This window comes from Myotis brandtii, unplaced genomic scaffold (assembly GCF_000412655.1).
Source record: "Myotis brandtii unplaced genomic scaffold, ASM41265v1 scaffold125, whole genome shotgun sequence".
Classification (NCBI taxonomy): domain Eukaryota; kingdom Metazoa; phylum Chordata; class Mammalia; order Chiroptera; family Vespertilionidae; genus Myotis; species Myotis brandtii.
In genome coordinates, this window is record NW_005354385.1 from 16724890 (window position 1) to 16745534 (window position 20645).

Below are 20645 nucleotides of genomic sequence, written 5' to 3' on the forward strand. Positions count from 1 at the left end.
AAGCTATTTTTAAACCCTGACCTTTCACCCAGTCTCTGGTTCCAAACATTGTCACTTCTACTTCAGCATATCATAATGAAATTCCTTCTCTTCCCATATAAGCCTGGTGATCTTTTCTACAAAGATTTTTAGACATTGGCATTATCATTTTTCTGATTTCCCAGATTTTTTATTGGGTTTATCAAACCCTCACACTTACTCCCCTACTCCAGAATTTCCTCACCTCATTGCTATCAAATGATTGCTACTACATTCCCCACCACAACCCCACTTATCCCTCACTCTAAACTGTTCAACTCATTGATACAAAATAAAATTTCCTAAAACATCATTTTTCTCTTGGTTTTCCCCTGTTTCAATATAGACAGCTTCTTATTGACTATGCAGCCAATTCCAAACTCTTCAACTTACTTCAAAGACTGAGCAATCTGAAACTAACTCATTCAAAATATTTTCCACTATCTTCTCAACCAATTCTTTATCTATGGTGATTGTTTCACTGTCTCACCTTAATATTAAGCTCACTCTCAATTCTGTCTTTAGTTTAGTAGGTTTTTGCTTTTTTGCTTTCCCTTTGTATATTTGACCCAGACTTTGAGGTCTGTTTTAATTTTATCTCTTCCATTTAGCAACTTACTATGTTCTTGCTGTTCTCAATACCCACACCCTTCTATTCAATGCTATAGGATTAATCTTTTTAATGTCTTTAATTACTTTGTGAGTTAGTGTTAGCTTCCTCAAAGATGTTGAGGTTTCCCTGAAGGGGGTTATGTTATGGAGCGCTCTTTTAATTCTTTCTTACTCTTGGTATCCAGCAGAATGCTAAGTTGATCAAAGTATTCAATAAATGTTTGTTAATTAATTGGTGTCTCCTCTTAAATAAATCAATAACAGATGGAAAATTAGAATTAACTTCTTATTTTACTAGAATGAGCAACATATAGATTAGGATTGAATTCACTAAGTAGACTTTGGGTGGAATTCAGAGAAAAAAATCTTATGCATCACTTAATGTCTATTTTTACTTTTTCCAAAATATTTTCAAACTTACTATTATATATCAGCAGTTATGAAATGCCTAAAAAAAGATCAAAAAGCTATCACTTGTAATATTGTCAACTACTTATTACTTATACAAATTCTGTTGCTACTGTTATTTAAAAAAGAAAGTTATAAAATATGCTCACAAAATCAGACAACACTAGTCTGATTCCTAGGGTGTCAATATTATGCCCTCAAACTAAAACTTTCTTTTATAACTCCATGCTAGACTTATTTCTTACTGGCATATTAGAAGTTCACAAATAAGTAATAGTAAAAATTTTAATGCTGTTCTCCACAACACAATATTGCAGAATTAATACCATTAAGCTACTAATATGGTATCCTTTGAATTCTTATCATAAAGTGGGAAAAATTCCCTTCTTTCTTTTCTTTTAAATAACTAGTGCTATGACAGTAAAAGTAGCTTTTGAATCTATAATTTAACTGTAATCTTCAAGTAGAGCTTTTGTAAGTAGTTCTTAGTATTTTCAAGTTCATCTGGAAGATTTGCTCATCACTGACTGGGCAAAATATAATCAGTGCTATTTGTAGTTTTCTAATATGTACAACTCTTTCATAAATGAATAACACAGTATCATAGGCAATAAAACTTTCAGAGGTGAACAAAAACTACATAAACTTTCACATTAAAACAAACTGTAGCAAACCCTAATATATTATAGAAAGTAAGGAGATGACACTTTCACAGTGATCAATAAAATATGGCTCCTTGATTTTTCTAAAGAGCATAATTAGTACAGAATAGAAAGTATTAGTTAACACTTCTTTTTTGGAAGGCCATATTTTTAAATTAGACTTTCAAACTATCAGGAAAATGAATATTAATTATTCAAAATGAACATGTCCTATGGAAAGTTGGAATTCCTATGATTGAATTTCCAATAAAGAATATTTATACTTTTTGAATACTACCATAGATAATGTCCAATATACTTTTAAATAACATAAACACATAAGAATACTAAGTAATCATATTGCCTGGTTATTCAAAGAAATACAACACAAAGTTTAAAAGCATTCTTACCTCTTTGCTTTCTTCTAGTTCAGACTCACTGCTGAACTCTTCAGTATTTAAGTTTTCAAAGTCAGACTCTCCAACAGCAATTGGCACTGTCACAGTGAGGCTGGGGTTGTTGATGAAGGACATATCATTTTCATCGATTACATATTTTTCAACACTGCTTCCAGTACCTACACCACTGGTGGTTCCATTCCCATCTTTTAGATAATTAAGCTCTTTGCTTATTTCAATTCCAGTATTATTGGACATGCAGCTGTCTATTTTGTTGCCTTCCTGGATTTCTAGGACTTTTGGCTTTCTAAAAAAGGTTTTTCGGAAACAGTCCCGTATCTTACTTTTCACATAATCAATTCCCTTTTGCATCCTTCCTACTGCAATCTGGAGATTGTTCATTTCGTTATCATCATCAGTAGCAGCAAGGTTGTCAGAGCTAAATGAACTCAACAATAAGGCCAGAAAGAGGTTCAGAACCTAAAAGAAAAAAATTGTTACATTAATATTGAAATATGCATTATTATAATAACTTAAATAAGACACTCATAGATCTTTGCTAAAATTAATTCATCAAATGCTTCTACATTGCTTACTGTATTTCAGACACCATGTCTTAATTCTACTTAAAAGAACCTGACATCTATCTTCTGTAAGGGCAGAATGGGAAAACAAGCTCCATCTATTTCCTACTGAGGACAATGGGGAAGCAGAGCTTCTAAGATTTAAATTGTGTCTACTCAGAGTTGCCAATGAAAGATAAATCCCATTTTTATGTTTTAGCTCAATGAGAAAAAAGTAGATATTTTCATCTTAGTCATTTTTACTTCATGTTATCAGTTTGTATAGGGAATGTCTAGTTTTGTGTTTAAATAATGAATTTATTTATTTAATAACCTAGCAATATGTTAAAACAATATGCTTGAAATGTACATTCCTTTGTCCAATAGCCACAAACTTTTATAACAGCAGAAATTTCTAAATGCAAATTATATAATACATTTCCCATAAATATGCTTTGAAATTTGTGTCCAAATAGTTCAACAGATGGAGAAAAATCTAAAATTATCCCAAGGCATAGGCTAGACCCATAAATTACTTTTCTCTTTCCTCTTTTTGTACAGAAAATATGAGTAAATCTTATCTCTGAGAGTATCTCTGGGATACATGGGGAAAATTATCTAATTATCAGATAAAATATGACTAATACAGAATAATTAATTATAGCTGATGCAAAAGGAAATTTATTTATAGGAATATTTTTAGCCTGAAATGTAGTTACTGAGTTAAAAAAAATGTTACATGATAGGAAACCACATGAAAATAAAAAATCCCAGTTTGTTTCCTTATTTCTTTATCAAATTTTGTTCAGAATATAGAGCTTCTTAATTTATTATTCTGAAAAAAATTGCTTATTCAAAGGTATTCCACAACATTATTTTAAGCATTCTCATTTGAAATGTACCTCTCAAAGGCACAGTCCAATGTGATAGTATAAAGAAATGCTTTGTCTACACATGATTGAGCAATTTAATCATTAAAACTAAATATACAAATTGTGTTTTTACATCCGTACTTTTAAGCCAGAGCCGAAAGTAGGTATTTTACATCTAGTCAATGTCCATTCGTATGAGTAACTTAAACTATAATAATTTATTTTCCTTTTAGAAAGCATATACAGGGAAGAATATATTTAGTTCCTTCCAAGCCATTTGGATAATTATAATACATAGCTAAAAATACTAGTATAATACTCTATTTCATTGAAATTTGTCTTCAAAATTTGGTACTGTGTAACTTATGCCCTTGAGTAAGTGAACAATATGAACTCTGAACTTATAAAAAGCGATTTCAATATAGAGTAGATAGTTGTATTTTAAGATATATTGGAGATTATTATTTTATCAAAATAATATTAGGATAAAAATAATTCCGGTTATAAAATTTTATGATAAAGTTAATCTTGATTATAAAAACATTTATTTGAAGAAAAACACTAATATTTTCCCCCCAAAAAAACTTCAGATAGATCTCATCATCATGGCAACCACAATATTTCAGTTTTGTTATTCCAGTTTCATGGTTTGGAAACTTGAGAATTTAAGTAACTGGCCCATGCTTAGAGTGTCAGCACTGGGATCTGAGTCTAAGTCATTGATGAAAAACCAAAGATATGTCTATTGTGTCAGCCTACCTTCCTAGCTACTGTCTGATCTTGTTCTTTTTTTTTTTTAATAATATATTTTTATTGATTTCAGAGAGGAAGGGCGAGGGAGAGAGAGATAGAAACATCAATGATGAGAAAAGAATCAGTGATTGGCTGCCTCCTGCATGCTCCACACTGGGGTTGGAGCCTGCAACCCAGGTATGTGTATGTGCCCTGACCGGGAATTGAACCATGATCTCCTGGTTCATAGGTTGATGCTCAACCACTGAGCCACGCCAGCTGGTCTGTTCTCATTATGAATATTTGCAATGCATACGTACCACGAGGTTTCCAATGACCATGACCAACATGAAAACAATAAGGCACATGGTTTGGCCAGCGACCTCCATGCAGTCCCACATGGTCTCTATCCACTCTCCACACAGCACGCGGAACACAATCAGGAAGGAGTGGAAGAAGTCATTCATGTGCCAGCGTGGAAGTTCACAGTCACTGGAGATCTTGCAGACACATTCTTTGTAGCTCTTACCAAAGAGCTGCATGCCGACTACGGCAAAAATGAAGACGATGATGGCCAACACCAAGGTGAGGTTACCCAGAGCCCCCACTGAATTGCCGATGATCTTAATGAGCATGTTCAGGGTGGGCCAGGATTTTGCCAACTTGAAAACTCGAAGCTGCAATCAAGTGAAAAGCTACTCTTAGCAGTAATCACAATATAATTTTTGAAGTTAAACATCATTTAATTAGTGTACTATATTGTAGACCAACTCTGTGGGATACAAATTTGGATATAAAAATCTCAAAACATACGAAACAAATTCAAATCCAGAAAAAAGGTGTTAATAATATTGGAATTGCAAATCAAATCATAATATTATTTAAATGCAAAAGTAAAAAAAGATGTGATAAATAATACATTTCTGATTCATCAACAGATACATCTATGAAAACAAATTAATATTTTGATTAGAGACATTATGAATTTAGCAAATTAATGTCATCCTCATACTATATTTCTGAGAGTAAAAAGAAATACATATCTTACTGCACATTTATAAAATAAAAGTAAACTGCTTTGATAAAAAAAAAAACTTATAGAAAGCTCTCTTTCCACTTGAAAAAATACACATTTTACTTAATTTCCAACAAAATTTTACATATTTTTTTTAAAAAAAACTTTAGCTGACCTCAGAAAGTTTGCTTTACTATTGTTTAAAGTGCTGATGCTATCAAATATTTTCCTACATGTACCTTTAATGTAGCTCCCACTAATATAAGGTTGATAAAAAGCAAAGATTAATTGGGACCTAAAGTTTTTATTTGCATTTATGTATAGACTTTAAAGCAAAAACAAGTTAAGGAATTTAAAACACAATTTTAGAAGCGCATAAGTGTTTTTAAATGTGCCCTACATAGTTAATCATTATGAAGTGTTTCAACCATTTTTATCATTCTTAGAAAACAGTCACACTTAATTTTAAAGAGAACATTTATATATTTTCATAGACTACCACACATATTGGTATTAATTTAAAATTCAAAGTAAATATTTTATAAATACATTTTGATTCACTTTCAGAAGAAATGTTCTGTTAATGAAAAAGAAAATATAAACAGTCTATGTGCAGATACCAGTCTGAATGATCTCAGTACAGACAATCCCTCCACATTGGACAGGCCAAGCTCCATCAAACTGAGACTGACAATAATGCCATCAAAGATATTCCAGCCCTCCTGGAAATAATAATAGGGATCCATGGCAATGATCTTGAGAACCATTTCTGCTGTGAAGATCCCAGTGAAGACCTACAGTAAAGAAATGTGACAACTTGATACAAGCTTAGCATTTTATTTCAGGGGAGTATTTTAAGTAGATTTGTTTTATTTAACAAATCTGATAGATTTTCAGGAAAATGCTGATTTTAAAATATTTCATCGTTCACATTTTAAATTTGATACTAAATAGCAGCTATGGAGTTGTAGCTATTTTTAGTACACTATGCTTCTATAATCACAATTTTTTTTGGTATTTTTACATTAAGAAAAAATCTATATGTTATTAGAAGTTACACATAAATATTTTAAATTTAGTAAAAACAGTAATTTGTTCATGATTTTTGTTTTTTAAGAGACAATGTCTTATTTCTATGATTTTATAAAAATTCCTGAAAAATTCCTGAAAGAGTGTGCCACATATGTTTTATAATAATGATCTCTGGGTGCATGCCTCAGAATTGAGGTTAATGATTCATAGAACAAGGAACTGCAGATTTCATTAAAGCAGTAGGAGAACATCCTCAGTATGCACACATCCATAATTAAGATTAATAAATTATCTGAGTGGTTGCATGAATGTCTATTTGACAATAGAAAGAAAAACAATAAAACAAACTCAAAATTTGTTTCTTAACTCAAAACCATAGGCAAAGAGGCCCAAGGACACAAAGAGTTATGAAATTACTCTTGCAAAATAAGAAACCTTTTAAGGCAATTCTCTTAAACAACTATAAAGTAAAAGCTGTATTTTAGGACTTCAAAATAAAACTTACTATTTACCAAGGTAAGTCAGCCTTTACCTTGGAGAAACTCTGTCAAAATAACAGTCATAATTATTTCCTAAAACATCATATTAATTATTTCCTAAAATTATTTCCTAAAACATCATATTAATTAAAAATCTTTATCTACTCTTACTAATATGTCAGTGGAGCAAATATCTCATTTTCCCAGTCACAGTATGACCTAAAGAAAATACCCATCCAGAAAAAAAAATCTCCATTTCATCATTTATTCACTCAAATGTATTTCAAGCAAGCTTGGTACATGAAAATTCAGATACATTGTGGAGTGTACATTGAAATGTGATTATTTTTTCATTTTATGGAATGACTCACCATGATTATTTTCCCCCTGGTGAATCTAAAATAAGTTCTGATTTATACATATAGCATTTCTTATGTAAAGCTTCAGACGCAGCTACTATTTGAAATAGGCAGCTTACTAATAGAAATATATTGAACTACTCAGGAAAGAGAAGCTATCCAGGTAAATGAACTACAAATATCTCTACCTACAGAAAATCATAAGGTGATCTCTTTAGCTAATTGTGTTTCTTTAGGCTTTTATATTTTCAAACAACCTGTAAGATCCTTAGAGCAGGTACCATGATCTGAGTTCCCTTCCAGGTTTAGCAGAATACGGATATATCATAGACCCTTAATCACTGGTTACAATGAGAGTTATAGCAAGAAAAGTAATCACAAATCTTTAGGAACTACAAATCTTTGCCTATATTCCATGGGAAAATAGTTACAAGTTAGTTGGAAATGTTAGGAACTACAAAACTTGGTCTATATTCCCTGGAAAAAAATAGTTACAAGTTAGTTGGAAATGTTTGTGTGATGAAGAGGTTGTCTAACCTACTATGAATGATTGGAGGATTTCTTGGAGTAATGATCAAAACACAATAAAAACCAAAATAGAACATCTTAGAGAAACTCAATAGAAATTTGAGGTCTCTTGATACTCAAATTTAATCAACCCAACCAGCAGAGAAGTGATATAATTTTTATATGCCCCAGAAATAGGATGAAAATACTTTCTAAGTAAAGACTGAAAGTTGTACAATTATTTTATGAGACATTCTTGTGTTAACCAATTCAACCCAAACTTCTATGCTGTTATTTAAAAGGCACTGTGCAGTCATTTGAACAGTAATAAACTAGTCCATAGAAATTCTAAATTTATTTTAATGAGCAAACTATAAACCCCACAAAATGGGAAATGCAACCATCCAAGGTATATAATGTCGTCAAAAGCCAGCTAAGCACCAATGATATAAGGAATATTTTATTTATCTACTTACATATTAAATATATATTTATATTACATATGTGTGTGAAATACATAGTAGTTTTCATATATAAACATTTAGTATAAAATAAGATATATGAGGAATTAAACTATAAAATTCTTTATGAATATTATATGTTATTAATAATAATAAGGAACTATCAACCAGAAGAAACTGTCAGTTTACACATTCCCCTGTTCTTGATTAGTTAATTCAAGTCTGTTTCCTGTCATCCACACTCTCCATCTTGATGAGCCTTGTTTCCCCATCATTAACATCAGTTTATCAATGGTTTTACCAGTCATCAGTCTTCTACCTCACTTCCCTGCCTCATTATCCTCATTGCTACTCCTAAAGTCATAGAATTTAGAACTAATTGGGGCACGAACAGTTATCTAGTCAAAACATTGTACTCATGAGAAAAATAGGCCCAAAGATCTACGCAACTTTTTCAGGAACTCCCAGATATTTAGCATGACCACTTGGACTTGGAATCAGATTTGGTGCTTTAGTCTAGGGCTTTTCCATTTGCTAATACTATCATAAAGCCTCTCTTATCATTTGCTTCCATATTCAATTGCTTCAACATTGGAATTCTATAAAATCTCAACTTCCTGCCTCACTCTGACAAATTTCTTCCTTCATTTGTTCAACTTCCCTAACATCCCGATATCCTGGGGAAAATACAAGAGCTAATTTCCATCAGTATTTCAAAGAAAGGTTAATAGCAGATATTCGAGGAAGGAAATTGTTTATTGAGCACATGCTAGATGCCAGGCACAGTGCTAAATGTTTTCACAGTACCTCACTTGACCTTCACAACAGCTCTGGAAGTTGGGTATTATATCCGTTTCAATAATAGAAAACAGAGACTCAGATGTTTTATCATACGTGTCCAGATGCTACATTGTTAGTAAGCACTGGCAATGAGGTCAAACCCAGTTCCACCAGACTGTAAAGCCCACATTATTCCACAAAAACTTGCTACCTGAATCAGCCCTTTTGGATAGGAAACAATGAGTTGGTTGTTTATTGAGCAACAATCATGTAAACACTGTTGGAGATACAAAAGTGGAGCATGACTTTAGCTATTGAGCTAATTTATAATAGGTTTGAAAATCAAGAATTATGATACAGCAAGAAAGTGTTTAATATTCAACCATGTTTTATTTGCAAATGCATTTGGAGTTAAGAAAAGAGTGTTTAATTGCACTGAGTATCATTAGAGGAGATAAGACTGGAATTGAACATTAAAAAATCTGCAGAATTAAGATGAGGTGATTTGAGTCAGAATACTCTAAATGTGAATGTAGACAGCAGTGAGATATTTTCCTCTATGTCACTATATAAAAATGTGTGTGGTGTTTGTGTGGTAGAGTGGTAAGGCTATACTGATGGGACTGATGGTGATTGATCAGGAAACACTGCAGAACAAGATGGTATAGGAAGGATGGGCTCAGATGGGATTGGGGGAGTCTTAAAAACCAGAAAAGAGTGTTGGCCCATAACTACAGATAATAGATACTTTAGCAAGGTAATAGCACTTGAGTACCGAGTACTAAAAATGTTATTTTAATAATAGTTATAGGATTAAAAAAGACATACCTTGAATGAAGAAGTAATGGGTCTTCATTTCAACTAAGAAATAGGGGAAAGGAAGTTAGAATGGCTATAAGATTCCCATCTTTGAGGTTGGCCACTACTAGAGGTAACACAAAAGTGAAGTGATATTGTTAGGACTCTCAATAAACTGAGAGAAAGATTATTTTTCAGCTGTCATCTATTATATTTAAAGTTGTCCTTGACCAATGGTCTGTAGCAGTTGGAAATATAGCACTTACTTGAACACAGCTTATATCACAAGAGTAAATAATTACTAGAGTTATTGAGTACATAAAAATTTTGAGTGAAAGACATAGCTGTAATAAGCATAAACAAAGAAGTAGGGTTGGACTGATTAGAAAAATCAAAGAACAATCAGAAAAAAAAATCAGTATTACAGGTGCCAAAGATGGAGAATTGCTCAAGAATCTGGTGGGGGTCTATTGAAACAAATAAGGCAGTGAAATTGAAACCATTTTGGGGGAATAGATGTTTATGCAATTTTATGCAACTGTCTGCCCAGTATTTTCTACCTTCTGTTAGAGATTGCTCCTCCACGTGTATGATTATATTAGTCTGCCATGTTTTCATATGGCTCCACCCTCTGCCAGACTGATTAAACCAGAAGTGAGCATCTAATCCATGCTATGCCAAAGAGTTCCCCTGTCACGAGAGTATTTGAACTGAAACTGAAAAGAGAGCCAGTCCTTTTTCAGTGCAGAGTTTACAAGAGGTAAAACCAGTGATCTATGGATAAGCATATTTCCTGAACTAGAGACAAAAGACGCAATGATTATTTGGGCTACATCAAAGCCCTTGGTTAAAGCAATTTCTTGGAGCCCAACTACAAAATTACCCTTTCTGTGGTTTGGTAGTCTATCTTTCCTTTCCATTCCACAAGTCACCCCCTTTTCACTTTAAGCTAGTTTGAGGGTTTTTTTCTGTTTTGTGCCAAAAGGAAGATCTTGATTAACAAACTAAATAAAATACTTTTCTTACTTGTTTATTCATTCCAATTTCTTTATATAATTTAGGAGGAAACGTACATAATTTGAACCAAAACTGGCTAAATTACAAAAGCATTTTACCAACTATTTCTTCTCTGTGTGAATACTACTGAAACATTTCATTAGATCAGCAATTTTCAGCTGGTGTGCTGCCAGAGGCACACTGGTGTGTGGCAAGAATTTTGTAAACATGCAATACCTGACTAAGGTTGCCAAATTAAAAAATATCAGGAGCCAACTCAACAATAGCCATCGGTGTGAATGAATCAAAATTATACTTATTTTTTTGTCAAGATGTCAAAAATATTTTTTTTTGGTGTGCCACAGAATTTTTGTAATTAGTTTGTGTGTCATGAGATGAAAAGGGTTGAAAATTGCTGTTTTAGGTAATTCAATTTGAAATAACTATGCCCTCTATTGTACAGAAATTAATCTGTGTGTTCCTTTAATTGGACATGATTTCTTAAGAGGCTATGTGTGCTAAAATTCATGTTTATGGAGCTAGATTTAGATCTGATGGTTTCTCTAGACCGCTATCTCCAGCAAGAATGACAGTAAAAATTTTAACAAGTTTACAACTGGTGAGACCATTATCCATCACACTGACGTTGATCTAAACAATCAGCAGTCAAAGTAGTTGAATTTTAGACCTTATCACTGAGATTCTTTATAATATTTCTTTAGATTATTCTTTTCTGTGGAAAAAAAAAGACTATATTTTTTTGTTTCAATGCAGCACAGATGGGTTTCTTTTTTGGTCTATATCCCCCACTCCTGCCCAAGGAATTAAGTAAACTTCAAATAAACTTACCAGGTTTCCTATAGTCAACACACTACTGAATTGACCAGTCATTGGATAGTGCTCCATGGCCATAAAGAGGGTGTTTAAGACAATGCAAATAGTGATGGCAAGATCAACAAATGGGTCCATCACAATTAAATTCACAAGATGCTTCACTTTTAACCATGCATCACAGCAGTCCCAGATCAAGAACACATTGGCAAATCTATACCAGCAGGGTGGACATTTCTGCCTAGATTCTTCAAGTTCTAGAAGAAGAATAAAGAAGAGTTAGTAAAAACATTGAAAATGAATTGTTGCTCTAGATTATACATTATTTTTAAAATGAACATTTCTACTTGGAGAATAGAAGTTGATAAAACAGCTTAACAAACTTGAGAAGACAATCCCATTAAATATTTTCATAAAATATTCATTAAAAATGTCATGAAATAGACTTTATTTCTCCTTTAATTAAATACAAAGAATAAACACTTTGATTTAATATTTTGCTTCAAATTAACTTCATTACCTAATAATTTAGGTAATAGTTGATTAATTTCTATATTCTCTCATCAAAACAAGTTTTTGTATCAGCTTTATAGGAATATTAAATGTATCAAGTAGTTATTGTTTAATTTGAAAGTACGTTTTTAAAAACACTGTTTAAAGATGTGATCTTGCCCTGACTGGTTTGGCTCAGTGGATAGAGCGTCGGCCTGCGGACTCAAGGGTCCCGGGTTTGATTCTAGTCAAGGGCATGTGCCTTGGTTGCAGGCACATACCAGTGGGAAGTGTGCAGGAGGCAGCTGATTGATGTTTCTCTTTCATCGATGTTTCTGGCTTTCTATCCCTCTCCCTTCCTCTCAGTAAAAAATCAATAAAATATATTTTTAAAAAAAGATGTGATCTTTATCAATACATGTGACTTATTCTTTCCTCTGTTTCCACAACAACACTGACCTTGCACACAATGAGAATATAGTATATATATTTTTAGTATAGATTGAAACCCAAATCTACTTCTGTTATTCATATTTCTTTATATGTTTCAGAAGTTTAGCCTACTATATAAAAAATTACTAGTAATTTTAATGGGTGAAGCCTGTTAAAAAATAATGATGTGACTGCTTAGATATCCAATACACTAATAGAAGAAGATACAAAATGTAACTGATGCTTTCTAAAGAACATATGTTAGGTATGACTTATGTAACAACATACACTGCAGTGCTAATTAAATACCCTTCTAAACTTCAAGAAGTGATGACTCATTTAATGAACGAATAAAGGATTAATAATTACTGCCCATTCCCCTGTGTCAAAATTAGTAAGCATTGTTTCAGCTCTCCTTTGAGAGGATGTAAAGGTTTCTGGGAATGTGGAAGGTGGGGGAGATCTTTAGGGCCCTTGTTGAAGTGGAGCACACGTTTTGATTTGTTCAACTCACTCATATGCTTCTCTGAACCCCATTATCACCTCCTTGCCTGGAAAACAGGTTAAAGGTTGAAAGAGACGTTTCTTTGTGCTTCTTTATACCAACACTTAAAAAGGGAAGCGTTTACTCTAATTGCTTAAGGATAATGTAATATCAGGGTAAATAATCACTGATATAGTATCAAGTGGGGAAATGTCACTCTGCAGAGATGTTAAGGACCGAAGTAAAAAAGAAATAAGAACAATATTAGTTTCTATAACCAATGGGAACCTAATATGTTCCATATATCATCTACTTAGGTCTAATATATAGTTCTGATCCTGGGTAATTAACTGTGGTAAATTAAAGAGAAGACCTAGGTTCCACAAAGCATATGATCATAGAAAGCGGCCTGCCTCATGGCCTGCTTCTTACCCTCCATTGTGTTGGTCAGGATGCTGGCTATGCTCATGGCTCTCTGCCTTCCAGAGGAATCCTCTAGCATTTCCATCGAAATCTGGTAAGAACTTAGCCTTCTCTTTCTGACTTCTGTTTCAGTGGTGGTGCCCTGCAAACCAAATACTGATGGCTCAAACCACCCTTTTCAATGACTAATACAACACCACATAGTATTTTTTTGGAAAACCGTGCTACATGCAATTTTTCCAAGTCACAATTTTCAAGTAATAAAATATTAAATTTGTTCTTAAGTTATAAACAGTTTTTTAAAAAATTACCATAGGTGATAGCCTTTACCAAGAATTCACCAGTTAGAATGCAATTGTATAGGGCAATTATATTGCAGAACCTGCTGGATTTTTCAGGGAAATTTTCATAAGCATGCTAATGTCAAATATTGTTTCATCTTGTTCACATTCAAATTGTTTTTCTGCTTATTTCAATAACTTATAATCAGATCAATCTTCCCTCCCAATAAATAATAGGATTATATAGTCCCAAGGGTAAGTTATTTTACTTGAGGCTATATTGACAATATTGACATATATGGGCCAATTTTTTCATGCACAAACACAGATGTACAATGAAATGTGTGTGCTTTCCTGAGATTTTCTTAATTATTTCTATATGTCATTTTATAAGAAATAACATCTTAGAGCCATTTTAGTAGATATCAAAATATTTGAGTCACTGTAATATTGACAGTTGTGTAAAAACTGCCCATTATCTATATTGCTCACTATAATATTTAATTTTAAATATACGACATTTCCAGAATATGAAAAATTCTGGGTGATCATATATCTATAATAATGATTTGGTTGTTAAAGTGCTCATTATTTTGTGTTGGCAGGTCTACTGAATTTGCAGGTATTATTTCATCCCAGATTCTAAAAACTGGGCTCTTTTAACTTAAAGCATTTGAAAGCTATGGTCCCATACAATTCAATTGATTCTAAAAAGTTTGTTGTTTTGCATTCAGTGAATAATACATAATATTTAAGGACTGCTTCCAAAATGACAGTCCTTAAAAATGATGTATTATTTCATTACTAGGCCTTGACTATTTCAAATTGGTATATAATGTCAGTAGGAGCTAACTTATTATCTATTATCACCTCTGGCAGTTGTCCAGTAGGTGAGGTTAGAGCTGATGGTCCACCCACCAAGGAAACCACACCATTGCAATCCACAGTGCTGTGCATCTTCCCATTTGCTGGAAGCCCTGGCACCATCCTGGATGACATACTGGCCTGACTAACGTTACTGTTGCGTCGCTCTCCATGTCTGTGGGGCACAAACAGTGAGTCTCTCCTGCTCTCGCTGTCTTCAAATGTACTGTGCTCATCATCAGCAAAGTCATTTTCAGAACCGACATCCTTGGCCCGACCTCTGAAGCTGAAAATACTTGTTTTGCTGTTGCGTCGTGGGGAAAACAGGGAGCCACGGATACTTAGCAGAGACTGAGGAGAGAGCAAGGAAGAAAGGAATGGGGGCGGGGGGGGGGCACACACACAATTATTTAATAAAAGTCCTAATATTGCAGAATCTATTTTCTTTTGGGTGTAGAATAGTCTTGCTCTTAAACACAGGTAATCAAATTTATAGAGAACACATATGTTTTGATATTTTTATTATAGATCACAATGCAAATTTAAGTATAAAGTGTTCATTTCTTTACTAAGAATCTTGATTTGCAAGTTATTAAGTCCACGACCATTTCATTTAATCTTCATCTAGTACTGTGAGGTGTATTTTTTAATCACAATGTTATAGGGTTGGAACTTCATGTTGAAGAGGACAAGTGGGTTTTTGTTTGTTTTGGTGGGAGTGGTAGTTAAACAAGTCGTAGGCTGCTTTCTCTGCCAAATACTATGATCTGAAAGGACATACAACTTGGAAAATAAGTTATGGCTCAAGTGAGACTGTTGGCTCAGATTTCAAATATTTGTAGAAAATATTTTACTTCTGGATATAATGGTTTAAAAAACAAAACTATTTTCTCTTCAGTCACTTCTTTTGGATTCTGACAGGAAATTATTCTTTTTCTGGACCTGTTTGTCTCTATCCACCTGGGAATAAAAGTCATAAAGTTAATCTATGACGCTGACTGCCAAATTTGCTAGCAGTTTCCCAAATGGCTAATCATGATTCACGCTATTTGAGAGAATATATATCAGAGTAGTGACAACAGAGAGTATTTCTAAACTGCTTTATAAATCATTTTCTTATTTAACATTTAACGCTAAGTGCTTTAAAAAGCAAGATATATATACTTGACTTTGCTAAAGAGGGTGCTATAAAACACAGCTTATCCTTCTGATCTCACTTTAATTTTATTAAAAGGAACTGGATGATTCAAAACCATTTTGAACATTACACATGTTCACAAATAAATCAAGTGAATAGTTTCTGGTACAGGAAAATGAGGATTTAGCATGAAGTCTCTTCTTTCACTTTTTGGATAGATTTTAAACTCGCAGCACCGAATACTTCCACGTTTATTCTAGCCTTGATGGTAGTTTTCAAAGACATCTTTATTCAGTCTGCAGAACCTTTGTTTACTCCCTTTCTCACTGACTGTGACACTCCCTGTTGCTCTCCCCCTCCGCCCCCCACTCTCCAGTTCATCTCTCATGACCTCTCCTATCTCTCTGCATAGCCAGGGTAATAATGTATTTGTGCATACAGACACATGTGCATACATAGTCACATGTCAGCATAAATATGCCCGGATCTTCCCTTTCTTTCCCCAAGCTTCAGTGTAAAACCAAATAAAATTTTAGTGGGGAAAAACATTGGAAAGGCAAACTCCATCAAATTTATTTCGGTCCCTCTGCCTAATTAGGTAATGCTGATTTTCTTAGGCCTCATTCATAGCTTTATTTTTATGACTTTTCCCAGACTACAAAGCACTAGGATAATCTTTGTTGCCCTTTATAACGGGGATGCTCTGAGAAGATCCTATGCATTTAAAAAGATGCCATTGGCCCGGCCGGCATAGATCAGTGATTGAGCATCGACTGTTGAACCAAGAGGTCACGGTTCAATTCCTGGTCAGGGCACATGCCCGGGTTTCGAGCTCAGTCCCCAGTGTGGGAGTGCAGGAGGCATCCAATCAATGGTTCTCTCTCATCATTGATGTTTCTATTTCTCTCTTCCTCTCCTTTCCTCTCTGAATAAATAAAAATATATTAAAATAAAATAAATAAAATAAAAAGGTGTCATTGCTTTGGATTTGGTTAGCATCGCCACAGGAAATACCGACTGCCTATTTGTCCAACCTGCGGCTGTGCCTGCATGACACACGTTTGTGCAGCAGGTTTGTCTACTCACTATGGACAGCACTTAGGCAGATTTTCACTCTTCAAATTGATCAAGAAATTAGACATTAAGGAGAAATTAATTCAGTCCCCCATTATAAAGAATGTTAATGTTTTAAATCTCCTCAGATTCAATTTAAATGATCAGTACCTTGGTGATGTCCAGACTGGTTTTTGAAACTTTAGTGTGGATTTTTAGGTCCTTGCCTTCTGGAATTTGGATTCAGTGAGAGAGGGTCGGACTCTGGAATCTGAATATTCACCAGGTGGTTCTGTGCAGGTGGTCCTCGCTCTACACTCTTACATTAATCCCTAGGACGGGTCAGTGTAATCATCTTAATATACTCATGTTCAGAGGCTATCTTGGGAAACTGAAATTCTGTATGCAAAGGTTGGGAGTATGTGGTACATTCATAATGTATCCTGCACATGCCTTTAATTTGCATGTTTTCATGTCAGGGTGTTTTCAAAGGCGGTCCAGATCTTTGAGTTTATTTGAAACTTCTATTCACTCTTTAGAAAGTATAATAATGGGTGTGAGCACAGCTTTCAAGGCAATGGAGACTGAAAAAGGCGATGACAAAAATAGTATTCAGAGAAAAGGAACCAAAAATAACACACTCAAAGATGCAGCAGAGTGCAGGGAATGCCCACAGCTGTGCCAGGCCTTTCTCCAGGGAAAACAAGCTTTTGTGCTCTAGGAGCGAAAGATCCTCTTTCTTTGCCTCAGGCATGCCCAAACGTCCATCCCAGGGTTTTATGTTACCTTGGGCCCAGAAGGTAAATCTGAACTCTTTTTCTTAATTTTCAACAATGGAAGGGAGAATAGAAGAAATCGGGTCTGTAAAACACAATGCAGGGCTGGACTCAAGTGGTTTTGTAAAAGTCAAGGTGGAAGACGATGCAGGGAATTTAACTCTGGCTGTCAGCTAATTTCCCTCTGCTAGGCCTCTCCATGGCTCCTCAGCACAGGCCTCCCAGCTGCCTGTTGGGCATCCCAGGCACACTACCGCGCCGGGGACCGACTTACACTTGCTGGAAGAGCCCACGATGCTCTTCCGTGAGGTAGCTTCTTCGCTTGGCATCTCTAAATGTTTGCTAAATGTCTCTTTTACAGTGAGGTTTTCCAGACCAACCCTATTTAAAATGTTTATCTCCAGTTAGTGATCCTGATTCCCCTTTTCAACTTTATTTATTCCTATAGCACTTATCACCTTCTAACACAGTCTATAACTTGTCTGTCTCCTCCTTTAATATAAAGTTCCCTGAGGTCAGTGAATTGTATTGCTTTTGTTCAGTGAGATATTTTCAGCATCTCGAAGTGTTTCTGCCACACAGTAGGTTATTAATAAATATTTGTTGATTGGACAAATGAACTAATCCACAAGTTTTTATTTGAGCACCATGATGAAACAATGGTGGACAAATGCTGATTTTCAAAAACACATAGACATGTTCATGTAAATGTTGCTACTATGCATATACATTTATGAGTAATTGAAACTACTCAAATTTCTAGTTTCTCATCTAGAATTCATTTTACCTATTTTAACTTAATAAGAGCTTTACTATTTGTCACATAGGTATTCCATATTTAATTCCACACAACTGTTTAAGGTAGACATTATCACCCCATTTTACAAAGTAAAAGTGACTTGACCATGGTCACAGAACTAATTTGGAGTTGAAATATGAACACAGGCTTTGTAACATCAATCATTAAGCTGTGGTGTCAAATACTACTAATCCTAACAACTTCTACTCATCTTAATAATGCTAAACTATATCAGAGATGATAGTTTAAGCCAAAAAAGAATCTGGTTCTATAGAAGTTCAAGTTAAACTCAAAAGTGTTATACTGATGTACTATCATACTTTATATTTGCATTATGCCAGATAGTTGTTGGATCTCTTGATACCAGCATTATCTGTAGGAAACAGTGTTCATCTTATAACTTTTTGTGTGTACATAACTATTTTGTCTGAATATGAAAAGTAAAGCTGTAAATTATTAACAGTTAATTTTTATTTGCACATTAAATGTAAATTATAAATTAAATACCCATTGATAACTTGTATATGCCTTTTGCTCCCAACCAAAAACTAAACAATGAATTTTGTACTTATTCCACTTTTTAAAGAAGTTTTATAAGAAGTTTGTTCTTTATAAGGATATATAGCCCTCGGTTGATATATGTATATATTTTGCTCTAACTTAATTTTAATTATGTAGAGTGTTCCTCAAAATATTACCTTTAGGGTATAATTATGACCCAGATTAATATGATTAGAAGAGTTAATAATTCATTGTACATGAGCATTTAATGGAACCAGTGTTCAAAGTCATAAGTACTTAATCACCAATTTCATAACTATTTACCTTTACATTATGTAACAGATAAAACTTATTGACAGACAGAAAGTTAAAACGATTTTTCTCTCTGACTTGGCATATGCTAAAGAATTGATTAGTTGGCATTAATTCAGAACAAAAATAGACCATCTTCAATTTAGTTCTCTTCATGAGCAATTAGGTCATAATTTCATTCTAATGAATTATAGCATGACACCAGATCAGGATAATGGAGACTCACAGCAGTACAGTTCCCCTATCCTATCTTATAAAGAGGGAATATGCTAATTGACCCTCATGCTGTCACAAAGAGAGTGGCGCCCACAGCCAATAAGGAGGGAATATGCTAATTGACTTCCCCACCGTCAAAGATGGTGGAGCCCACAGCCACAAGATGGCAGTGCCCAGTCCCCTTAGCCCCGCCGGGGCCGGCCTTGCCACACACCTGCCTTCGGAGTCTCCCAGTCCCCTCAGCTCCCCAGCCCCCCAGGGCCGGCCCATGGCACAGGCAAGCCTCAGATGGCAGCTGCCCAGCCTCCCAGGGCCGTCCAAGGCTCAGGTAATCAGGGCCGGCTGAGGCTTGCGCTGCCAGCAGTGGCAGCAGCAGAGGTGTGATGGGGGCATCGCCTTCCCCTGATCACCGGGTCGCCTCCCACCCCTGAGGGCTCCCAGTCTGTGAGAGGGGGCAGGCTGGGCTGAGGGACACCCCCTCTAGTGCATGAATTTTTATGTACTGGGCCTCTAGTCAGAAGATAAAGGCCAAGTCCAGAGACATTTCTTTTGAAGATTCATAACATATGTTGCAATCAGAACCACAGATAATAAAGGCAGAAACCCAGATGTAAAGAAGATAAATTCATCTGAGGTCTCAGAAAGGAAAAGGTAAGCAAAGGATTGCAAAACTATCTCCCTGAAAAGTATGATAGAGAGGTTTTATTCCCCACAGCAACCACCCCTCAAAAAAAAAAGCAGATGAAGAAACATGGTCTCAAAATAATGCAACATTTAAAGCTGATTACCTTAAGTTAAAAGTTAATCTATATAAAAGGCTAATGTGTGAAGTGTCCCTCCCACTACCTGACCAGTCGCTATGATGCACACTGACCATCAGGAGGCAGATGCTCAATGCAGGAGCTGCCATGATGCGCACTTGCCATTTATAGAGAAATGGCACCATGGACCTGGCGCCCACAAAGCAACACTCGGCTTCCCCCAAGAAAGACACAGGCCCTGCCACCACCCCAGAGCGACAGCCCACCAAATCGCAGCTGACGCTGCCAAGACCCCATGGCGCAAAATGCGGCCCACAGCCCAGCCCAGCCCAGAAACGGTGGCTGTGGGCACTGGGTAATGACATCATGTAGTAATGCCCAGCTTCCTCTCCCTAGCGACTAGCCTCCTTACAGTTTCTTCAGCCCAGGAACATGACTTGCTTCATAGCTAGATGGCAACATTTCACACTGTAACTAAATGTTTTTCATGCCTCATCTCATTTGATCCTCACAGAAGTCCTGGAGTAGGTAGATAGGAGACTCGGTAGAATCCTATTTTCTTTTCATTAGCTGGAAAATGGAGATTTAGAAAGTTTAGAAACTTGATCCAA

At 35.0% G+C, this 20645-nt stretch overlaps 1 protein-coding gene across 5 annotated transcripts in view; it reads right to left on the reverse strand.

Annotated features, from left to right (window-relative positions):
• The window catches only part of LOC102257654 (sodium channel protein type 3 subunit alpha), a 107684-nt gene that overhangs the window by 31888 nt on the left and 55151 nt on the right, over positions 1-20645 (reverse strand). For 3 of the 5 annotated variants that reach the window (XM_005859389.2, XM_005859390.2, XM_014534154.1), the window contains 6 exons: positions 14485-14829; positions 13343-13475; positions 11521-11759; positions 5880-6053; positions 4565-4921; positions 2090-2557 (listed from right to left, as the gene is read on the reverse strand). In XM_005859389.2, the coding sequence (XP_005859451.1) occupies positions 2090-2557; positions 4565-4921; positions 5880-6053; positions 11521-11759; positions 13343-13475; positions 14485-14829 (1716 nt within the window). The remainder of the gene's footprint in view (positions 1-2089; positions 2558-4564; positions 4922-5879; positions 6054-11520; positions 11760-13342; positions 13476-14484; positions 14830-20645) is intronic. The other 2 variants (XM_005859391.2, XM_014534153.1) reach the window with 2 other exon arrangements.